The 18687-nt window shown below is 45.2% G+C and overlaps 1 protein-coding gene and 1 long non-coding RNA gene across 7 annotated transcripts in view; one reads left to right on the forward strand and one right to left on the reverse strand.

Annotated features, from left to right (window-relative positions):
* The first annotated feature begins 815 nt into the window (after positions 1–815).
* GKAP1 (G kinase anchoring protein 1) overlaps positions 816–18687 on the forward strand; it is a 41500-nt gene continuing 23628 nt past the window's right edge. Inside the window, exons 1-4 of one of the 5 annotated variants that reach the window (XM_077817528.1) lie at positions 816–1010; positions 13809–14010; positions 14274–14545; positions 18505–18648. In XM_077817528.1, the coding sequence (XP_077673654.1) occupies positions 14327–14545; positions 18505–18648 (363 nt within the window). In that variant the 5' untranslated portion in view covers positions 816–1010; positions 13809–14010; positions 14274–14326. The other 4 variants (XM_077817527.1, XM_077817531.1, XM_077817529.1 and 1 more) reach the window with 4 other exon arrangements.
* The window catches only part of LOC144265181 (uncharacterized), a 46957-nt gene continuing 32585 nt past the window's right edge, over positions 4316–18687 (reverse strand). For both annotated transcript variants that reach the window (XR_013346193.1, XR_013346191.1), the window contains one exon: positions 4316–5078. This is a non-coding gene — a long non-coding RNA (uncharacterized LOC144265181). The remainder of the gene's footprint in view (positions 5079–18687) is intronic.

An 18687-nucleotide genomic window follows, 5' to 3' on the forward strand; every position in this document is an offset into this window, starting at 1 on the left:
CAACACAATGATCTGAAGGTAACAGCTATAAATTGAGTAAACAAAAATTAAAACGGGAAACAAGGGCAAGAAAACCTAACAGGACCCAGCTCAACTATAGGGCCTGTGCTTTCAGTCGGGGATAAGAATCGCTTGTAGATCATCCTCCCTGAAACTTGAACAATGTATTAGTTTAAGCCGCAACTGGGGCGACTCTCTTCCCCCGCCCCAGCAGAGGCCGAGCTGGGAAACCATCCCTGGTTTCACAGCAAGGCTGTGGCTAGCGATGCAGGATTCTGCAAGAGCAGGCCTGAAGTGAAGGCAAACTGCGCCCCCGTCCTGCTGACGGCGCTGCTGCGCAGGGCGCTGACAGACACTGCAGAGCTGGCCCTCGCCACCACGCCTGGCTGCTGCGGCCCAGCACCAGCTCCCTTCCTGACAGCAGACCTGTGTGGGAAGCCCGGAGAGGTCGAGTCCCATGGCGCGGCCTGGCTTCCCTTTCCCACGAAGCCCCCTGCCGCCATCTTCCTTTATCGGGGAGGGGAGGGGGGGAAGTGGCACGTGCCTCAGCAGGTGGCTACCCCCGTACACGAAGGGAAGTGGTGCTTCATCAGAGACGGGCTGCACACGCCCCTAGCTTTCGTCCCTCGCTACGACGTGTTCTCCAAGCCGTCTCTGCCCCGCGGTCGGCTCATTAGGCATTTTGAGCCAGCCTAGTATCCGTACCCGCCCTGGATGGCTGCCTTCCGCTCGCAACTGTGCGTCACACGTCCTTTTTATTGCGCACGCGCTGGTACCGCCACTCCAGCCAACCAGCGAACGAGGTAAATAAACAAACCCGCGAGCCAACAAGGCACCCCCTCCCTTCGCCACCGCGGCGCGAGCTTCTCCGCAACTGCCCGGCCCGGTCCCTCGAGACCCGTTGTAACCGCCTGTTAGCAGGCAGTAGTGACGCTGACAGCCCCTCCGCTGCTGGGGACAGAGCCGGAGCCTTCCCGCCCCGGAGAAGGAGTGAGTGCGGCGGCCACACAGTATGTCCCTCCGCGGGCCCCCGGGGCTCCTCGGGCTGCCCCATAGCGTCCCCGCCCCGCCCCCTGGCTCCGATTATTCCGCGCAGAAGATGAGTATCCCGCCGTTCCCTCGCAAGCCGCGGCCTCCCCCGGGGAGGAGGAGGAGGAACGGGCGCGGTGGGACGCTGCCCCTGACGGAGGGGGGCCTGTTAGGGGCGGAGGCGTTACTGGCGAAGAAGCCGTTTGCGTCCGCGGCAGTCGCCGCTGCTCTCCCGCCAGGCCCGAGGGAGTGTCAGGCACGGGCCCCGCCGCGCGCCCTTTTGCGCCGCTCTACTGCTGCCTCTCGAGTGGGGGCTGCGGTCTCCAGCTGCTCCGAGCGCTGAGGGCCGCTGCAGCCGGGAGAGCCCTGCTGGGTCACGTCGAGCCTGTTCCCCTCTGGGGCCAGCCCGCCCGCCCTTGCTTGAGACGCGCAGGGCTTTGTTCGCTCCGCAGCTAAATCCTGCCGGTGCTAGCGCGGGTGTCTTGGTAACTAACCATCCCGCATCCGCGTGGGGATCCCGTCGGCCGGCGCCTCGGGGTTCGGCCGCTGCTGGCCCTCCTGCTGCCTCTAGTTCCCCTCTCTTGGAATCAGTGACTTTGTCTAGCATTTGGCCTTTTCGATACACACAGCAGCTCGTTCTCCGCCCCCTGATCACTGCTTGGCCAAGCTCTGCCTGTTACGCTGGGCCCCAGTATATGTAAAATAAGCCCCTGGTGTTCACGGGTTTGGATCGTTCACGGTGTGTAACAGCTTTCAGGGTGTGTAACAGGTTTCAGAGTAGCAGCCGTGTTAGTCTGTATCCGCAAAAAGAAAAGGAGTACTTGTGGCACCTTAGAGACTAACAAACGTATTAGAGCATAAGCTTTCATGAGTCTCTAAGATGCCATAAGTACTCCTTTTCTTTTTCTGTGTAATAGAAACTTCTCCTGTTTGAGGTCCTTTCCCAAAGCTTGAGCCAAATCCCTTTAGATGTGCTCTGGGACTGGGTCACTGCAGAAAAATACTTCTGACTTTTTTCTTTAAACAAATCTAACTGTCCCTTTTTAGAGAAGAATACAAGAAAAACTGCTAACATTTGAAGCTTGAGATTTTGTTTGGTCATAGCAGACAATGAGCACTAATACCTCTGCTTGGCTGGCAAAAATGTGCACTAGGGAGTACTGGGAGCGCTCTAGGTGTGGAGTCAGACTTGGATTTACAAGAGCTAGAACTCTTAAATGTTTATATGTATGAGTATGTTTTTGGTAAAGGAGTGGTGCATGGATGCATGGTATGTTGAGTGTGACCTTTCAAAATTTGTTTACCTGAACATCTGTAACTTTAAAATTTAGCAAATTGATTTTCTTAATTTTGGGTTGAGTTTAAGTCTCAGTGACGTATCCCAAAACAAATCCTGGGTTAGGGAATACTTGTCTGGTGGTTGTAAAGTTATGACTATTTAGGATATATATGACTACTTAGTGATCAGAATCCGGAACTAAGAAAAGCTTAACCAAATCCTACTTGTATTATATCATCCCTTGCCCAGCTACATCATTTGGTTCTCCTACCACCTTTTTGACCACTTGCATGGTATCTCCTGGCACTTTTTTCCGGTTTAAACCTAAAACCTTAGATGAGTTTAAACTTTTTAAGACTGAGGCTCCAATCCTGCAACAAGCTTTGCATAGGTGGATCTTTGAGCCAGACTCCTTTGGCTTTGGCACAGCTGTGTGTGGGTGCATGGGTCCACCTGCATGGAGCTCATCGCAGAATTGGGGCCTAAGACCTTATAGGTTTAATCTGTTTCAGCCGCTCTAAAGATTTAGAGTGGTTTAAGCTACTTAATGCAGATTTAAGGCCTATGTTAAAACTACAGAAAAGGGAGGATTTACAGGGAGAAGAGCACTGGTCAAGTGGCAGGAGGTGTTTTTCTTGACTGCACTCATAGGTATATGAATGCAGAGAAAAGGGAATGTGCATAAGGTCTCCAGTAATAAGACGCATTGAACTTTGGCTGTTTGGTGCTTCTTAGTGCAGAGTTTACTAATGATGATGATCAATGTCTGTTAATCTTTGACTGGTATGTGTTAGAGAATTGGGGACTTTCCTTTTGAAACAAAACAAAAATGCCCTACATATACACACACTGGAAACTAAACGTAAAAAAACTAAGTTAATGGACTGTTACAGTTGCACAAAGTACCTAAGACAGGAAATGTGAAAGTTAAGGTTGTAACCGCCCTTTTGCACGTATGCATTTGAGCTTATCACACATGATCATAGCTGCTCATGTGTATTTCCAGTTGTAAAAACTGCTATGTTGTATGGCAGAAATAGTATGTCATTATGCTAAAAAATATTTTGAGAGCTTGGAAATGTGAGTTTGCATTATTTAACCCTGCAACCTTTAAAATAAACAAACCTACTTTTCAAAAGTGATAGTATTTTTGAGTGTCTTAATTTTTTTTTTTTTTTGCTGCCCAGATATGACACCTTAATGGAACTTGACGTTAAGAAGCTGCTGTGCACTATATTAAAGTTAGGCCCATTTAAGGTATTTCAGGTAGAGCATCCAAAATCACTTGTTACTTTTTAGAAAATCTTGACCAAAATGGGTAGATTCAGTTTGGTTGGATCAAAAATAAGCAGTTTTTAAATGGCAGTTTCTGTTCTTGCATTTACATTGCTGTAAAAAGAAAATAAAACTTAAAAATATTTTAGGAGGGAATAAATAAGACTGACCACCAGGATCAAGTGCCTTACATTTATAATATACTTTTAGTAAATAAAACAATTCTAATGATGATGGTTACAAACTTACTGTCAGCCTACTGGATATACATTATACAACAATTTAAAAGGAGACTGCCATGGTATTTTTCATAAAGTTTTAAATGCTTTTTGCTCATAGCTCCTTGGATGTTTGACATTTAAATGTGTTGCCATAACGTTTTTGTCACAAGATGGATTGTTACAGTACTGTTGTTCAGGAGTTTTCAGATGCTGCTACTTTTAATGGAAAGTGTGTTCATACATAATGAAATCTACTGACTTTGCAAATGAATAAGAAGGGAAATGGGCTATATTTTGGATCCGCTAATATTGTCTCCTTGAAACAGATTGTAAATGTGGTGCTTTCCTATTGGCTACTGTGCTGACCTTTAGAAGTGTAAAAGTATTCTATTAACACTAGATCATATCCATGGCAATTTGAAGTATCCGGCATATATAGGCAGCCCTTTTCCACACTATGCTACCTCCTAATCTCTATTCAGGGACCTTTCTAATGCGACAGTGTAAAGGGCATAAATGCATTCTCTTCTGGAGCTAGGAACAATAGAAGAAGAATATGAGGGAGGGAAATGTTTCTATGAGAAATTTTTTCTATCCCAAAATAGACAGCGGCTTCTGTACTTACTTTTGATGTAAATAAGCACTTCACTCAGATACTGAATAGTTTTGAACTTTTGGAAAGGCAGTCTGAGTCAGCGTAATGCAGACGGCAGGGTGAGACCTAAAGTAACAAGTCATCCGAGTATAGGTAGACCTGTATGTTCTGCCATCTTAAGTCGGCTGCCATACCAATGTCTGACATTTTGAGAACACTCAAGTCCAGGGCAGCAATCTGAAACTTGAGCTCTCTGATTAAGAAATTTAAATTTGAGATCCAAAATAGCCTCTGACTCTCTTGAGGAATCAAAAAGCATTTCTAATAGAAACCCTTTCCCCCTCATATTATTCTTCTGTTGTTCCCAGCCCCAGAAGAGAATGCATTTATGCCCTTCATATAGTCTCATGAGAAGGATCCCTGAAGAGGGGTTGGGAGGCAGCCTAGTATGGAAAAGGATTGCATATCTATGTTGGATTTGGCACAAGGGAAAGTATTCCTAACAGAACATAGGTACCTAAATATATGCAGAACCATGTACGTACTGTCTGAGAACTCTGATCAGCAAATGATCTCTTATCTTGGTCCGTTGGGCCTTGAGACTTCAGCCATTTATGGTACTCCTTATGCTTGATTGAGGATGAAACCTCTGTGACACTGGGTAGCTCATCATTATGGTCTAAATATGGAAGAAATTATTTTTGTTAACAATACCTAAAAAGGTGCTCACTTGCCTCAAGTGATGGAATCATAGGAACATTATTCAGATGAGAATATTCCAGCCTCTTTCAGTGATCATCTCAGACATCTCCAATATTTGAGCACAGAGGTGTTTGATCTGTAGGGCGCAGTCCCGGGGGGGAGGGTGCATGGAGTAATGTTCGGGAAGGCACGGTTGGAGCCTGGACCAGCCCCCACAGGGGGCAGGGAGGGAGTGCCGCCCAGCTGCTGGCCCTGCGCCCAGGGCTTCGCGCATGGCTGTAGGCCTCCACTCCTGTCCCCAGCTGTGGCCCCAGCCTTGGCCCCCTTACACCATGTGCATCCCCGCCTCCCAGAGCTGCAGCCCTGCTCGGCCTGGCTCCATGGTGGAGCGCAGACAGGGGTAAGAAGGCAGTGTGAGGGAAAAAAAATTGGGGACCACTGTTTTAGCTGATCACATCAGTCCAATCCTCCAGGATCAAGACAAGTGATCTCTAAAACAGTGGCAGGCTGGATTTTTTCAAAAATCAGGGCATTCAGAGAGATTTCTTTTCCGCCAGTTGCAAAAAGTTCTTCAGAGCAGGAATAGATAGTGAACAGCAGATGTTCTTCTGGAGTGAAGAACCAATGTTTTCTGTGCATTTTCCCCAGTTCCCTCTAATAGCAAGATCCTTCCCCATGTTTCTAGAATTCTGTCACGAGCTGTGACAATCTAGGGGCTTGTCTACACTTTTACATTTTATAGCGCTCTAACTTGCTGGCTCAAGAGTGTGAAAAATCACCCCCCTGAGCACAGCAAGTTTGAGCGCTTTAAAGTGTGAGTGTGGACAGGCTCTGAGAGCTGGGAGCTCTCTTCCAGTGCTCGCATGTGACACACTCACATTTCAAAGCGCTGCTGCGGGAGAGCTTTGAAGTTTCTAATGTAGACGTAGCCTTAAGAAATCCCCTGTGCTTCTCTCTTACATATAGTAGTGAAGGTATTTTTGTTGTGGACAAAAAACAAACAAACAAAAAACCCCACCCTCTCCAACCACAGTTCCAGTGTCTTCAATCAAAAAGCACTTAGTTACGATTTCCTATAATGGTATTAACATGTTAGTCCTACTTTAGAAAAAGGTTTTATGAAAGATGTGAACATCTTTCCACTGAGTAAAACACCATACACATTCCTCCGAACTATATTTAATTCTCCCAGGACTGATAAAGCCCCCTTTTTTTGACCCTCTGGGAGTCAGAACTTATTTCAATCTCTCTGAGAAGTTCACATTTCGTATCTCCATTTTCTGGAGAAGGGTCAGTGAGCTTCAGGCTCTTGTAGCTGATCCTTCCTTTACAATCTTCCATAAAGAAAAAGTGATCTTTTTGTCCTCACCCTGAATCCTTTCCCAGGATGTTGATGGAGGATTACCTTAATTAGACAATCTACTGTTCTTTCCAAGACCTCACTTCCATATTAAGAGAGGTCAAGTTATACATCTTAAATGTTATGAGGGTATTACCTGTTTGCCAAAATAGATCAGTAGTATATCAAAACATCTAGACTTTTAATTGCTTACCAAGAGAACCATAATGCCATCACTTCCCAAAGCCTGTCCAAACAGACCAGGCTCGATAAAGTGGAGTGTTAAAATTTAGCAAAAATGTGCTACCAAGACTTGAGGCCTATTCCATTAGGAGATTCCCAAACTTTTTTTGCTGAACCTTCCCATTAAGAGATTCAAGTCCAGTGTGGAGCCCCCCCTTCTAAGAAACACTATTTTTCCATAGTGCAGGAGGATTTTAGCTTGGCTAATAACGTATTGCTTAAGATAGAAAGCACAATATGACTACCCTACTGCTGAATAACCTTGAACATAAAAGAATACTTGATGACCCACCTTTTTGTCTCAGTGAGTAGGATTAGCCTGTTTGCTAGTGCACAGTTTGTGCAGTTTCGGTCTGATTTCTGAGAGTTTCAACTGCAGATCAGTCTCTATGTTCAAGCAGCTTTTATACTTACTTTTTGATGCAAATAGGGAAAGAAAAACTCATTTCACTTAGATATGCAAAGTGAACGAGTATTTTGATGGCTGTTTAGGACAATTCATGGAATTCTTTTTGAATTAAGAGCCGGAACAGATCAAGAGGCATGACTTCAAAATCATTTCTCAAAACAGAGTTAGCAGCAGCGTCAGTCAAATTCTCCTTTATAGTCATGATAATCTTGGCCTTTGCTATTAAGTGATCTGAAAATGGCTTTTGAAGCAGGCTTTGAATCAGGATTAGAATTCAAAATGACCCTGACTAATTGGATAATTGTTCTGAAATCAATAAGATAAATTTAAATAAAGGTAAGTGCAAAATGCTATACTTAGGAAGGAAAAATCAAATGCACAACTACAAAATGGGGAATAACTGGTTAGGTGGTAGTAGTGCTGGAAAGAATCTAGGGCAGGGGTTCTCACACTCAGGGGGTTGTGAGGTTATTACATGGGGAGTCGTGAGCTGTCAGCCTCCACCCAAAGCCCCGCTTTGCCTCCAGCATTTATAAGGATGTTAAATATATAAAAAAGTGTTTTTAATTTATAAGGGGGGTTTAATTCAGAGGCTTGCTATGTGAAAGGTGTCACCAGTACAAAAGTTTGAGAACCACTGATCTAGGGGGTTATAGTGGATCACAAACTGAATGAGTTAACGACATGGTCAGACAGCCTCCACTAGCGCAGCTGCCCAACAGGGAGGCTGTGGTACACGCCCCCTCCTGCCTCTTCTCCTTGAGGCTCTCATGGCCTGCTACAGGAGGGAGATGGGAGGGGGGGGCATGCACACAGGAGCTAGCAGCAGATGGGGGAGTGAGGAGGGGAGGGGATCCCTGAGTAACTTTACACAAGTGAAAAAGCCTTCCAGAGACGTAGGCTAGTTTCCACTGGCAACGCTAAAGCACTGCCGTGGCAGTGCTTTAATGTGGCTTGTATGGTCGCGGTGCAGCGCTCTTAAAAAAACAAAAAAACAAAAAAAACACCCTACTGCTCCCAGCGCTCTAAAAAAACCACCTCCACGAGGGGCATAGCTGCCAGCGCTGGTGCACTGTCTACACTAGCACTTTACAGTGCTGAAACTTGCTGCACTCGGGGGTGTTTTTTTCCACCCTTGAGTGAGAAAGTTGCAGGGCTGTAAATTGCCAGTTTAGACAAGTCCCTAGCAGCAGATCACTGAAACTGTTAAAGGGCCATTAAAGTGGTAATGAGGTCATATAACAGGTAGTTGCCAATGCCCAGGAAGCCTTTTGGCAACATTCAGCTGGCTTTTGTAGGAAAATGTGTTATTGGGGTTTAAAACAGTTTCCAAATGACCAGTCATTTATTCTCTGTATCCAGCAGAAGTATTTTTGACTAACTTCCTTCAAGGAGGAGCTGGCATAGCCAGTGAGTTTATTTCTTGATCTGATTGTTTTATTCAAACCCAGTTTAAGTAAACAAGTCTGGCAGGGAATTCTGTGTAAGAAAGGTTATTAAACTATTGCCTTAATGCAGGCTGTCAATGACAAACATTTTTTTAAAAGGAGAGATTAGGCTTCAGTTTGGTGCAGGTAGTCTGGCTTTTCATCTCTATACAGCAGGGGTGGCCAGCCTTTGGCTCCAGAGCCACATGCGGCTCTTCAGAAGTTAATATGCGGGTCCTTGTATAGGCACCGACTCCGGGGCTGGAGCTACAGGCGCCAACTTTCCAATGTGCCGGGGGGTGCTCATCACTCAACCCCTGGCTCTGCCACAGGCCCTACCCACACTCCAACCCTTACTGCTCCCTCCCCCGAGCCTGCAGTGCCCTTGCTCCCCCCCCCCTCCCCCCGAGCCTCCTGCATGCCGCGAAACAGCGGATTGGGAGGTCTGGGGAGGGAGCGGGAGGTGCTGCTTGGCGGGGCTGCTGATAGGTGGGAGGCACTGGGAGCTAGGGGGGAGCTGATGGGGAACTGCTGACTTATTACTATTGCTCTTTGGCAATGTACATTGGTAAATTCTGGCTCCTTCTCAGGTTCAGGTTGGCCACCCCTGCTGTATAGTATATACCGAACTCCCTGCCACACAGAGGAGAATCCATCTGGCAATTGATCTATAGCTGTTGCTTATTCAGTTCCCTTAGGGAATGTTGTTAGTGCTTTAAGGTGAAAAGGAAGGAGGGTCGGGGGGGGGGCAGCAGCAGGATAGGGAGGTCAGTGGCGAGTCAGCTGCAGGGCAGGTGGGGGTGGTCTCAGGGCAGGCTGGGAGGAGTTTGGTGAGGTAGGGTGAGGAGGCGAGCAGCAGGTGGGTGGAGGGGGAGACCTTGTGGGGTGTGTGTGAAGGGGCAAGCCGCAAGTTAGCGGAGGGCAGGGGTGGGACCTGGGGTGGAGTGTGGGTGGGGCTGTGGGTGGAAGAGGCAGGACAAGGAGCTAGCCTCTCCCCCCTCCCCCCCCCCCCCGGGAAGTTTCACCCACCACCCATGGTCAACAATGTGATGCAGTTGCAAAAGGCTAATATCCTGGGAGTATATTAACAGGGGTGTCACATGTAACACAAGGAAGGTAATTGTCCTTCTCTACTCAGCACATGAGGCCTCAGCTGGAGTACTGTGTCCAGTTCTGGTTGCCACATTTTTGGAAAGACATGGACAAATTGGAGAGAGTCCAGAAAGACCGCAATAAAAATTATATAAATGTTAGAAAATCTGACGTGAGGAGAGGTTAAAAAATGGGCATATTTAGTCTTGAGAAAAGAAGACTTGATAAGTTTTAAAATAAAAGGGCGGTTATAAAGAGGACTGTGATCAGTTGTTCTCCACGTCCACTGAAGATAGGTAGAACAAGAAGTAATGGCCTTAATCTGGAGCAAGGAAGATTTTGGTTATATATTAGGAAAAACCTTCTAATTGTAAGGGTAGATAAACAGTAGAATAGGCTCCCAAAGAAGGGACTGGAATCCCCATCACTGGAGGTTTTTTAAGAACAGGTTGGATGAACACTTGTCAGGGATGGTGCAGGTTTGGTCCTGCCTCAGCGCAGGGGGCTGGACTTGAGGACCCATTGAGGTCCATTCCATCCCTACGTTTCTATGATATCTTGCAATTCATTTGCCTCTCTTTTGGGACAGTATTTCTGAATTGTGTGAAAAACTGATACAAATGTTCCAGAATTATATCTTCAACATCTAGGACCAACATTTCACAGTCCATAATGCCAGAAGACCGTGTCAGGAACATAACTAAATTGTCTTGCAGCACATAGCTACTCTAAAGAGCAAAAGTTTTTGACAAAGCTATATACTTTTTTTGTGCATAATTCAGATGTTCATTACAGTTCTTATCTTGCAAAGATTGGTTAAATTCATTGAGCTTGTCAAATACGTTGGTCAAATAATCCAGTAAAACCTGGAAGCAGTGATTCAGAGTTGATCAAAAACATAACAGGCACTCCTCAAGGAGTTGGCAGATTCTTTTGGTATCACTTTTGTGGCTAGTAAATAAATGAAGCACAGCAGGTGGCAGTGCTCAAATTAAGGGTAAATTTGGGGAGTCCAGGCCCGCTTTCTACTTTAGGGGCTACTCCACTTCTGACTTATTCAAATGCATGTGGGGGTGGGGGATGTTTTGGCCTCCTTACTACTTCCTGCTTGACCAGCAGTAAGGCCAAGAGCTACAAGGAGAACATGCCGTCCCTTGGCGGGGGGAGTTAGAATTCATTTGAGGGTGGTCTGTGGAGAGAGCAGAGTCTGCTGGAGTGATCAAAGGTCCCAGCGCTGGCCCTCTGTGTACTGAGGACCTGGTGAGCTGGGGGCTGAGGGAGGTTTGGGACTGGGTGAGCTGGGAGGTGGGGACCAGGGGGTGGAGTGAAAGTCTGGGGGACCTAAAAGGGGGAGAGAAGTCGGAGAATGGGAGCTGTCACCAAAGGGAACCAAAGGGTAAAAGCCCAGTCCTGGGGGAGGTGGGTTGGGGAGGGGAATCAGTGGAAGAGATGGGGATGGCACAATTTAGTGTAGGTGGAAAGGAGCAGGGGAGCTAGGGATGTTGGTTGGGTGCAGAAATCAGGGAAAGGTAGGTTAAAGGCAGAGGCAGTAGGTGGGGATGGGGCAAAAGGCAGTTAAGGATGTAAGGAAGGGATAGTGGCAGGCAGAAGGGGACTTACTGAGTGGAGGAGAAGGTCAGGTAATGGGAGATGGAATTAGGGGTAGGGTAGCAGAGGCAATTAAGGATAGGGGAGGCAGGGGAAGAGGGTTAAGCAGCGAGGGCAGGCAGGGAGAGTTAGAGGTAGGTGATTAGATGGGCAGAAGGTGGAGGTTAACAGGTGAGGAAGAAGGAGGCAGGGCGGAAGGGAGAAGACAGTCTTGCTGCAGCTGGGCTTGGCTTGGCAGTGCAGAGCATGTCAGCACAGGAGCCACCGAAGACATATGTTGGCACCTCACCCCATCCTGCCTTCAGGACCGTCTGCATCCTTAAGTGCCCTTTTACTCTCCTCCCCCGCCCATAACTCAAGCACTGATATGCAGGGGAGAGGGGATCCCAGGACCAACAGGAGTGGGGAGAGGTAATCCCTATGGAGCAGCTGAGGAAGCAAACCTGCTCCCTGCAGCAGTCGGTTTCAATTGCTGGGACCCAGCACCTTGCCCATCCAGATCCCCCTCCTGCAAAGGGAAAGCAAATGGGGCTGTGCTGAAGAGGCAAAGGTCAAGAAGGGAGAAGAAGGCTGCACCCTGGGAGGACTGGCACCCCTGCTAGATATAGCCTCCTGCTAACCTCAGGCCTTCAGCCTGGCTGTGTCCAGCATGGGGGAGGGGAGCTCTGTGCCCTGGGCCTGTGTATGTTTCAAGGACCTCTTGATGCCAGCTCACAGAGGGGTACAAAAAGGAGTCAGGTCTTCACTAAAAGCGTGTGTCACACTTGTGGTCATAATCATTGGGAGCTGTATATACAGGAAGTACTGTATATGAGGAGTTATGTATTCATGATGAAAATTATGTTCTCTAGGTCTTGTAGTTAAAGTACTAAAAGGTACTGTGTTGTGAGACAACCTTCTCCAGATAGGAAGTGAGAGACTCTTGTCTCCCTGGTGGACCATTGTGTATTGAGTATCTTACAACAGAGGTGTATTAGCATAGTGAGTCAAATGGTAATGAAGTGAAGAGTTTGTAGATTTTTCAGAAGGGAGATTAACAGGAAGAAGTAAAAAGGGGCAGGGCGGGAGGGAGAGATAATCCTGTTTTCAGGTGAAGATCAAAGGCCTGGTCCGCTGTACATCTCCGGGTGCGCAGAGAGAGAGACTGGCATACTTGTGAAGACAAGCTGCCTACAGGCTTGATCTTGTGCAAGAGAGATCTCAGCCATCCTGGTTGAAAACACTGGGGAAAAAGACTTGAGGTAAACTATCCTGTAGGAGATACAGGAATGTCCTCTGAATTAAATTCACACTCTAGAAAGTAAAAAAGAAAAGGAGTACTTGTGGCATCTTTTGAGACTAACAAATTTATTTGAGCGTAAGCTTTCGTGAGCTACAGCTCACTTCATCAGATGCATTCAGTGGAAAATACAGTGTGTTATGTCTGTTTTATATGTAACCATTTGTTTACAATAACCTTACTTACAATCATTTGAATCTCTCTACTTTGATAATAAACTTATTCTTGTTTTCACTATAAATATGTCTAAGGGCTATGTGTTAAGCAGAGTGCTGATCCTGAGTTTCCTTGTAAGCTGGGTTCTTTGGGAGCAGGGCATCTCAATGTTTGGTGGAACAGGGGCTGAGTGCTCCAGAGGGACACTTCGAGACTGGGGGTGGCATGTGCCTATCGCTAACCTAGACAGAGACAGTGAGGCCTGCAGAGATGTTGAAGGCAGTGCTTGTGTTTGCCAGAGGTTGGTGGAGTCAGGGAGCTGATCCACAGCAGGCACAGACAAAACTCCCTCGTGCTAAGGGCAGGTGGTAGCGAAGGGCCTCGCAATCCTGGGTACCTTTGGGAATCATCACACAGTGCTAAGGGCTGGGAGCAAGATTGGGACCCCTCCAACAGGGAGGCTAGTACTCTTGGGATGCAGCCTTCTGCTTCCCAGTTGCAGAGTCCCTACCGGCCTCCCCAAAAGAGGAGGGTAACTGCTGGTTAGTGGCTGCTGCAGCTGTGGCAGTTAGGGAGCCTGGGTCTCACTGACTGAGACCTGCACAGAGCCCATTTGCTTCATTTGTCAGACAGAGCCCCCTCCTGACCCTGGGCCTTCACCAGGTCCTCCTGCCACCTGATTACCTCATTGTGCCCCCCCCCACCCTTCCAGTTATTGGTAAATAACCTCTGTTTCCTCTTCAAGGAGCCTCTACACTGGGATAAATGTGACTTTGATGGTATGCCTTAGATGCATTCACATAACAGAAATCTGTATGACTGCAAATCTGTACGACTGACTGCAACTTAAAGCTCATAACGCACATTTACAAAACTTTACTCCTTACATTTAGCCTCAAGATCTGGTGCAAAGTTTAGGAGAACAGTATTACAATCTTTGTTCAGCTAGAACTCCTCAGCTAAGCTTTTTGTGGGGGAGAATACTGCTTGCTAAACTTCTAAGAAGTGAGAATATACAGCAGCTCCTTGAAGAAGAAATAGAGGTTATTTACCAATAACTGGAGCTCTTTGAGATGAGCTCTCCTCTACAAATTCATACTACCTGGCCACCCACTTTCCTTCCCTGGAATCATGTCTCTTTGCTGAACTCTTAGGTTCAGGTCCTAGGAGATGAGGCTGTAGGGGTGCCTCAACCACTTTTATACTCTGGCTCCCAGAACATTAGGACCAGTGAGAGAAGCAGGCAGGTGCCACAATGAGCACTGCTTCTAGAAGATTCTGTTTGCTGCATCATTGCTACATCTTCTAAAACTGTAAATGTGCGTAAAGACTTATCTCAAAGAACTCCAGTTACTGGTAAGCAACCTTCACTTTCATTGTTCTTGTTCATATATTAATACTAAAACATTACATTATAATTATTAAACTATCAAAATAGTTAATTCAAAAGTAAAATGAGCCACTATTTTATCCTGAAGCCTTTTGCCCCAAAATTACATAAAGCTTATATAATTGACAGGTCTGAATTGTTGATGTGAAGGCATGTGCTATTGCAAAAAGTTTTTGTACAGCAGAATAGTGTGATTCCTTTATTCTTTCTTTTGTTGCTACATTCCCAGGAAACATTTTCTTTGAATAAGAAGTCATCCTCAAAATAATCTCAAACCATACAATGGCCTCAGCTGTAATCAGTTCAGTTCCCACTACTGCATCTCGCTTTGCTCTATTACAAGTGGATAGTGGTAGTGGTTCTGATTCAGAGACTGGAAAGGGAAGAAGTGGTCGAGGTGCTGGGAAGTCGCAAGCTTCAGGGGGAAAATCAACTACAAATGAGAAGAAGAAAGAAAAGAGGAGAAAAAAGAAGGAACAGCAGCAGAGCGAGGCTAATGAGGTAGAGAGGCTGTTATATTTTCAGTAACATACAAGGTGTGCAGTTATGCCAGATACCCATATGCCTTGGGTAAATTGTTCATCTGTTAGCTGAGTAATGTGGCTATTTTTGTTGCTTTTGACATGTTACTTTGTAAAACAAAAGAATGTCAGGTTATAGTCATTAAAAGGTATTATTTTAAAAAATAAATTTTTTCCTCAAAACTTTTTGTTAGTTCAGTCACAACTACACTTCTTTAAATGTGGGAGGCTCTTGATTAATCAAACAATTAGATTTATACATTTAAGTGAAAATAATTTGGTTTCTTACATATCCCCATTTCCTGGTCACAGACCTTATTCAGCTAGAGATATAGGACAGACAGGGAAACATTCATCTTAGGAAGTGGCAGCTGGTATCTTGTAGTTCCTATAGGATTTTTTCCTTTATATCCAGAAAGGGATGGAGAGGTCTTGGAACAAGTTTGTAGAATCATAGGTTGTGGGGCTAGTAATGAAGGATGTGGTAGATTTTCTTTGACCTGGAATAGATGTTTCTAAACTGCAGATTCAACTTGTAGGACTTGCATACCAAATGAGTAATGGAACTCTTTAAAAGAATGGCTTTGGATCTTACGTTCTAGAGCTGATCAAATAAACAGCCCCATATCCTGACCATCCCTCAGTTTCTCTTTCCTCTAGCTTCAGTGAACTTGGAACCCATCCCCTTTCTCTGCATTGGGACAGTTTTCTTAGTTAAACTTTTTGATGGTTAAGTTGTTGAAAATATTCACTTGGAAAATCTTACAAATGTAAACAAAGCTTCCTATAGTGAAACTGTCACTGCACCCAGCCATGGCAGATCTGGGGGGAAAGAAGCCAGTGTTCATGAAATGGTCTTGTGCTGATGTAATGTTGGACATGAACCAAGGCATCCTGTGTCTATAATGCCCAGAAGGTCATTTGAGGATGGGATGTCCTGTTTGTTTTCACACCAGCATGTAGGGAAAACAATTGTCGTCCTTATGGAAACCTTTGCATTTCAGAGTCTCTCCTTGTGGGAAGTGTTGCAGATTCAGGTTGTTCAGCTCTTGGAATGATATTCACTATCTCTTCCCAAAAAAAGTCCTCTTGGCAAAGAAGAATCTGGCTTGTCCAGATTCAAGAGCTTTACATTTTTCAGACCTAGCTATTAGGGTACAATTTCCTCAAGTAGAGCAACAGAGTTCTCCAGGGATCTGAGGTCTCTCAGCTCCTCCATTTACCAGGAAAAAAGCACAGGTGTGCAGGGATCCAGTGGGAAGCAACAATCTTTCATTTGTGTCAGGTACTTTGTGCAAGAGTTGAGTTCTGATTGTCCCATGACACTGATGGCATTCTGTGATTCAAGGAGATCTGAAAGTCCTTCTGAATATTCATAAGATAGCTAGAACCACTGGCTGTGTCTGAGGAGTCTTCAAAACTGGCTTCCCTGGTACTGTCTATACAGGCCTTGCAAAGAGAGATATCCCTGGAGTCTCCTTGGATCCAAGCCCCAAGTCTGTTATACCCACAATCTTTTTTCTGAAGCTTTGTTATCCCTGGTATAGAGGGCCTGTGAGTCCAAGATTAAATAGAATCAAAGATCCAAGGACGGGTATAGAAGTGCAATGCTTGGCAGCCTCAAACTGCTCCTTCTGGTGCAGCAACATCTGGTCCACCTACTTAGGCTTCTTGTTAGTGTTGCCTGTCTAGAACAGTTCCCTCTTTGACACATTGTCAAATTGAAAAAGTAGGAAAAATTTAGAAATATTTATTTTAAAAAAATTGGACTAATCCTTTTGGAATTAATCTTAATACCTATTTGTAACAATAATAGGTAAAACAATTTTGGACAAATGTGTTTTTTAAACTGTGGTTTTCAATGTTGCACATGCAATTTTAATTCGAACATTTTCTGATTTTTTTTTGTAAGTGCCTAGCCTTGCTGCTCCAACATTATCAACACCATCTTTATATTTAAGAATGATTCGAGTGAAAATAACATCTAAAGTTACACTACCTAAGATAAAATTGTAAGCTTCAAAGTTTGATGTATGCCATCTGGGGTCCAGAAAAATCGTATTTCCCCATCTTCCGGTGAAACAGTCTTTCAGAATTAGTTGCATTGTGGAGGGTCTTAAGTCTGTCTTTGAAACATCTGGAATTGACTTCTGTTCATGAAAATACTCAACTGAGTGGACAGGTAGTCTTTTTGTTACGGTATTTCCTATGTCTGAGCACTTTCTATAAAATAAACACAGGAGAGTGTAATAAAACTTAGAGTGAAGTTAGGGCTGGGAGGTCAGCTATGCACTTTAAATGTGAACCGTGAAATTCCTTGCTTTTGAGTTGGAGAGTCTTTAATGTTACTTTTCAACATATTATTTTGTAGTTATCTAAGGGCTTGTCTACACTTCCAAGTTTTGCTGACAAAACTTTGTTGACATCCAAAAGTCGACAAAACAAAAATCGCCAAAGGGTGTTCACACTTGCTCCCTCTGTGGACAAAGCATGTCCACATTGCTCACCCTGTCGATGATGGTGTCCCCAATGCTCTGTGGGTATGTATCCCACTGTGCAGTGTTGTGGGAAGGAAGAGCTGATCTCTGCACATCTTGGGATTCTCTCCGAGTTCTCCCACAGCCCCCTCAGCTGCCGAGAGCAGCATCATGAGTAGCTCTGTGAGCTCTAGGTGCTGAGGAATGGCAAAGTAGCACAGCAGTCTGTCCCCCTCCCGCTATGGCTGTGTTCTTAGGGCAGAACAGGAGCATTCCAATGATTTGCTCTTTGTTCCCCAAAGGGAGCAGCATACAGATACTTCCCAGAGCTTTGAAAGGGGAGGGGAGCATGCCTGCAGGGCAGCAGAGATCAAAACACTCAGCAGTGTCTGCACTGTCTCTTTGTCGACAATAAAGGGAGGGGAAAAGACAAAAGTCTCTTGTAGGGGTGGAAGTATTTTTTCACCAAAACAGGGCGTTTTTCACGACAAAAGTCCCATTGTAGTGTGTATGCTCCTGCTGCTTTGTCACCAAAAGGCAGTTTTTGGTGACAAAACTTGCCAGTGTAGACAAGTCCTAAGGTACTTCTAAGGTGTCTATCACTATAGTGACAGGTTTCAGAGTAACGGCCGTGTTAGTCTGTATTTGCAAAAAGAAAAGGAGTACTTGTGGCACCTTAGAGACTAACCAATTTATTTGAGCATAAGCTTTCGTGTAGTAAAAATAAAAAAATTGGTTAGTCTCTAAGGTGCCACAAGTACTCCTTTTCTTATCACTATAGTATTCACATGCCAGAAAACAATTATAAAAGTAACTGCTCACAGATTGATGTAGTACTTAGCACATGCTTGACTTAAGAGCTGTGTATTGGAAAACTTGTCTTTTTCACCAAGAGAAGTTGGTCCAATAAAAGGTATTACCTTACCCTCCTTGTCTTTCTAATATCCTGGGTCTGACACTGCAAACATTAAACTGTTGTAAATATCAGCATTATCAGCTATTAAAACTACTTTGGCTGTATTGGTTTAATTGGTGAAATGAATGTAAGTTATAGGCAGATCCCCTAAGGCTATGTCTACGCTAGAGACCTTACAGCGGCACAGCTGTACCCATGCAGCTGCACTGCAGTAAGGTCTCTTTTGTAGCTGCCCTATACCAAAGGGAGAGAGCTCTCTCGTCAACATAAGCCACCCCCTAAAAGTGGCAGTAGTTATGTTGGTGTGAGAAGCTCTCCCACCAACATAGTGCTGTGCACAGTACCACTTATGCTGGCGAAACGTATGTTGCTCGGGGTGTGATTTTTCACACCCGTGAGCAACATAAGTTTTGGCGACATAAGGAGTAGTGTAGACATCACCTAAATGTCTAAGATAGCCCAATTGGCATATTGTTTCTGTATAATCACTAATATTCTAGTAAATAGCAGCACCATTGATTTATATTCCTGGCTCTTGCTTTGCAGCTCCGAAATCTTGCTTTTAAAAAGATTCCTCAGAAATCCTCTCATGGAGGCTGTCTGTCTCAACATGAACAAACGTTGCACAGCCCAGTGGAGAAAGACTCTCAGGAAGAAAATTGGCAAGAGTGGAGACAAAGAGATGAACAGGTAAAGCTTGCTATATCAAATTATTTTACTTGGTTGTCT

The sequence above is a fragment of the Eretmochelys imbricata genome, chromosome 5 (genome assembly GCF_965152235.1).
Source record: "Eretmochelys imbricata isolate rEreImb1 chromosome 5, rEreImb1.hap1, whole genome shotgun sequence".
Taxonomy (NCBI): domain Eukaryota; kingdom Metazoa; phylum Chordata; order Testudines; family Cheloniidae; genus Eretmochelys; species Eretmochelys imbricata.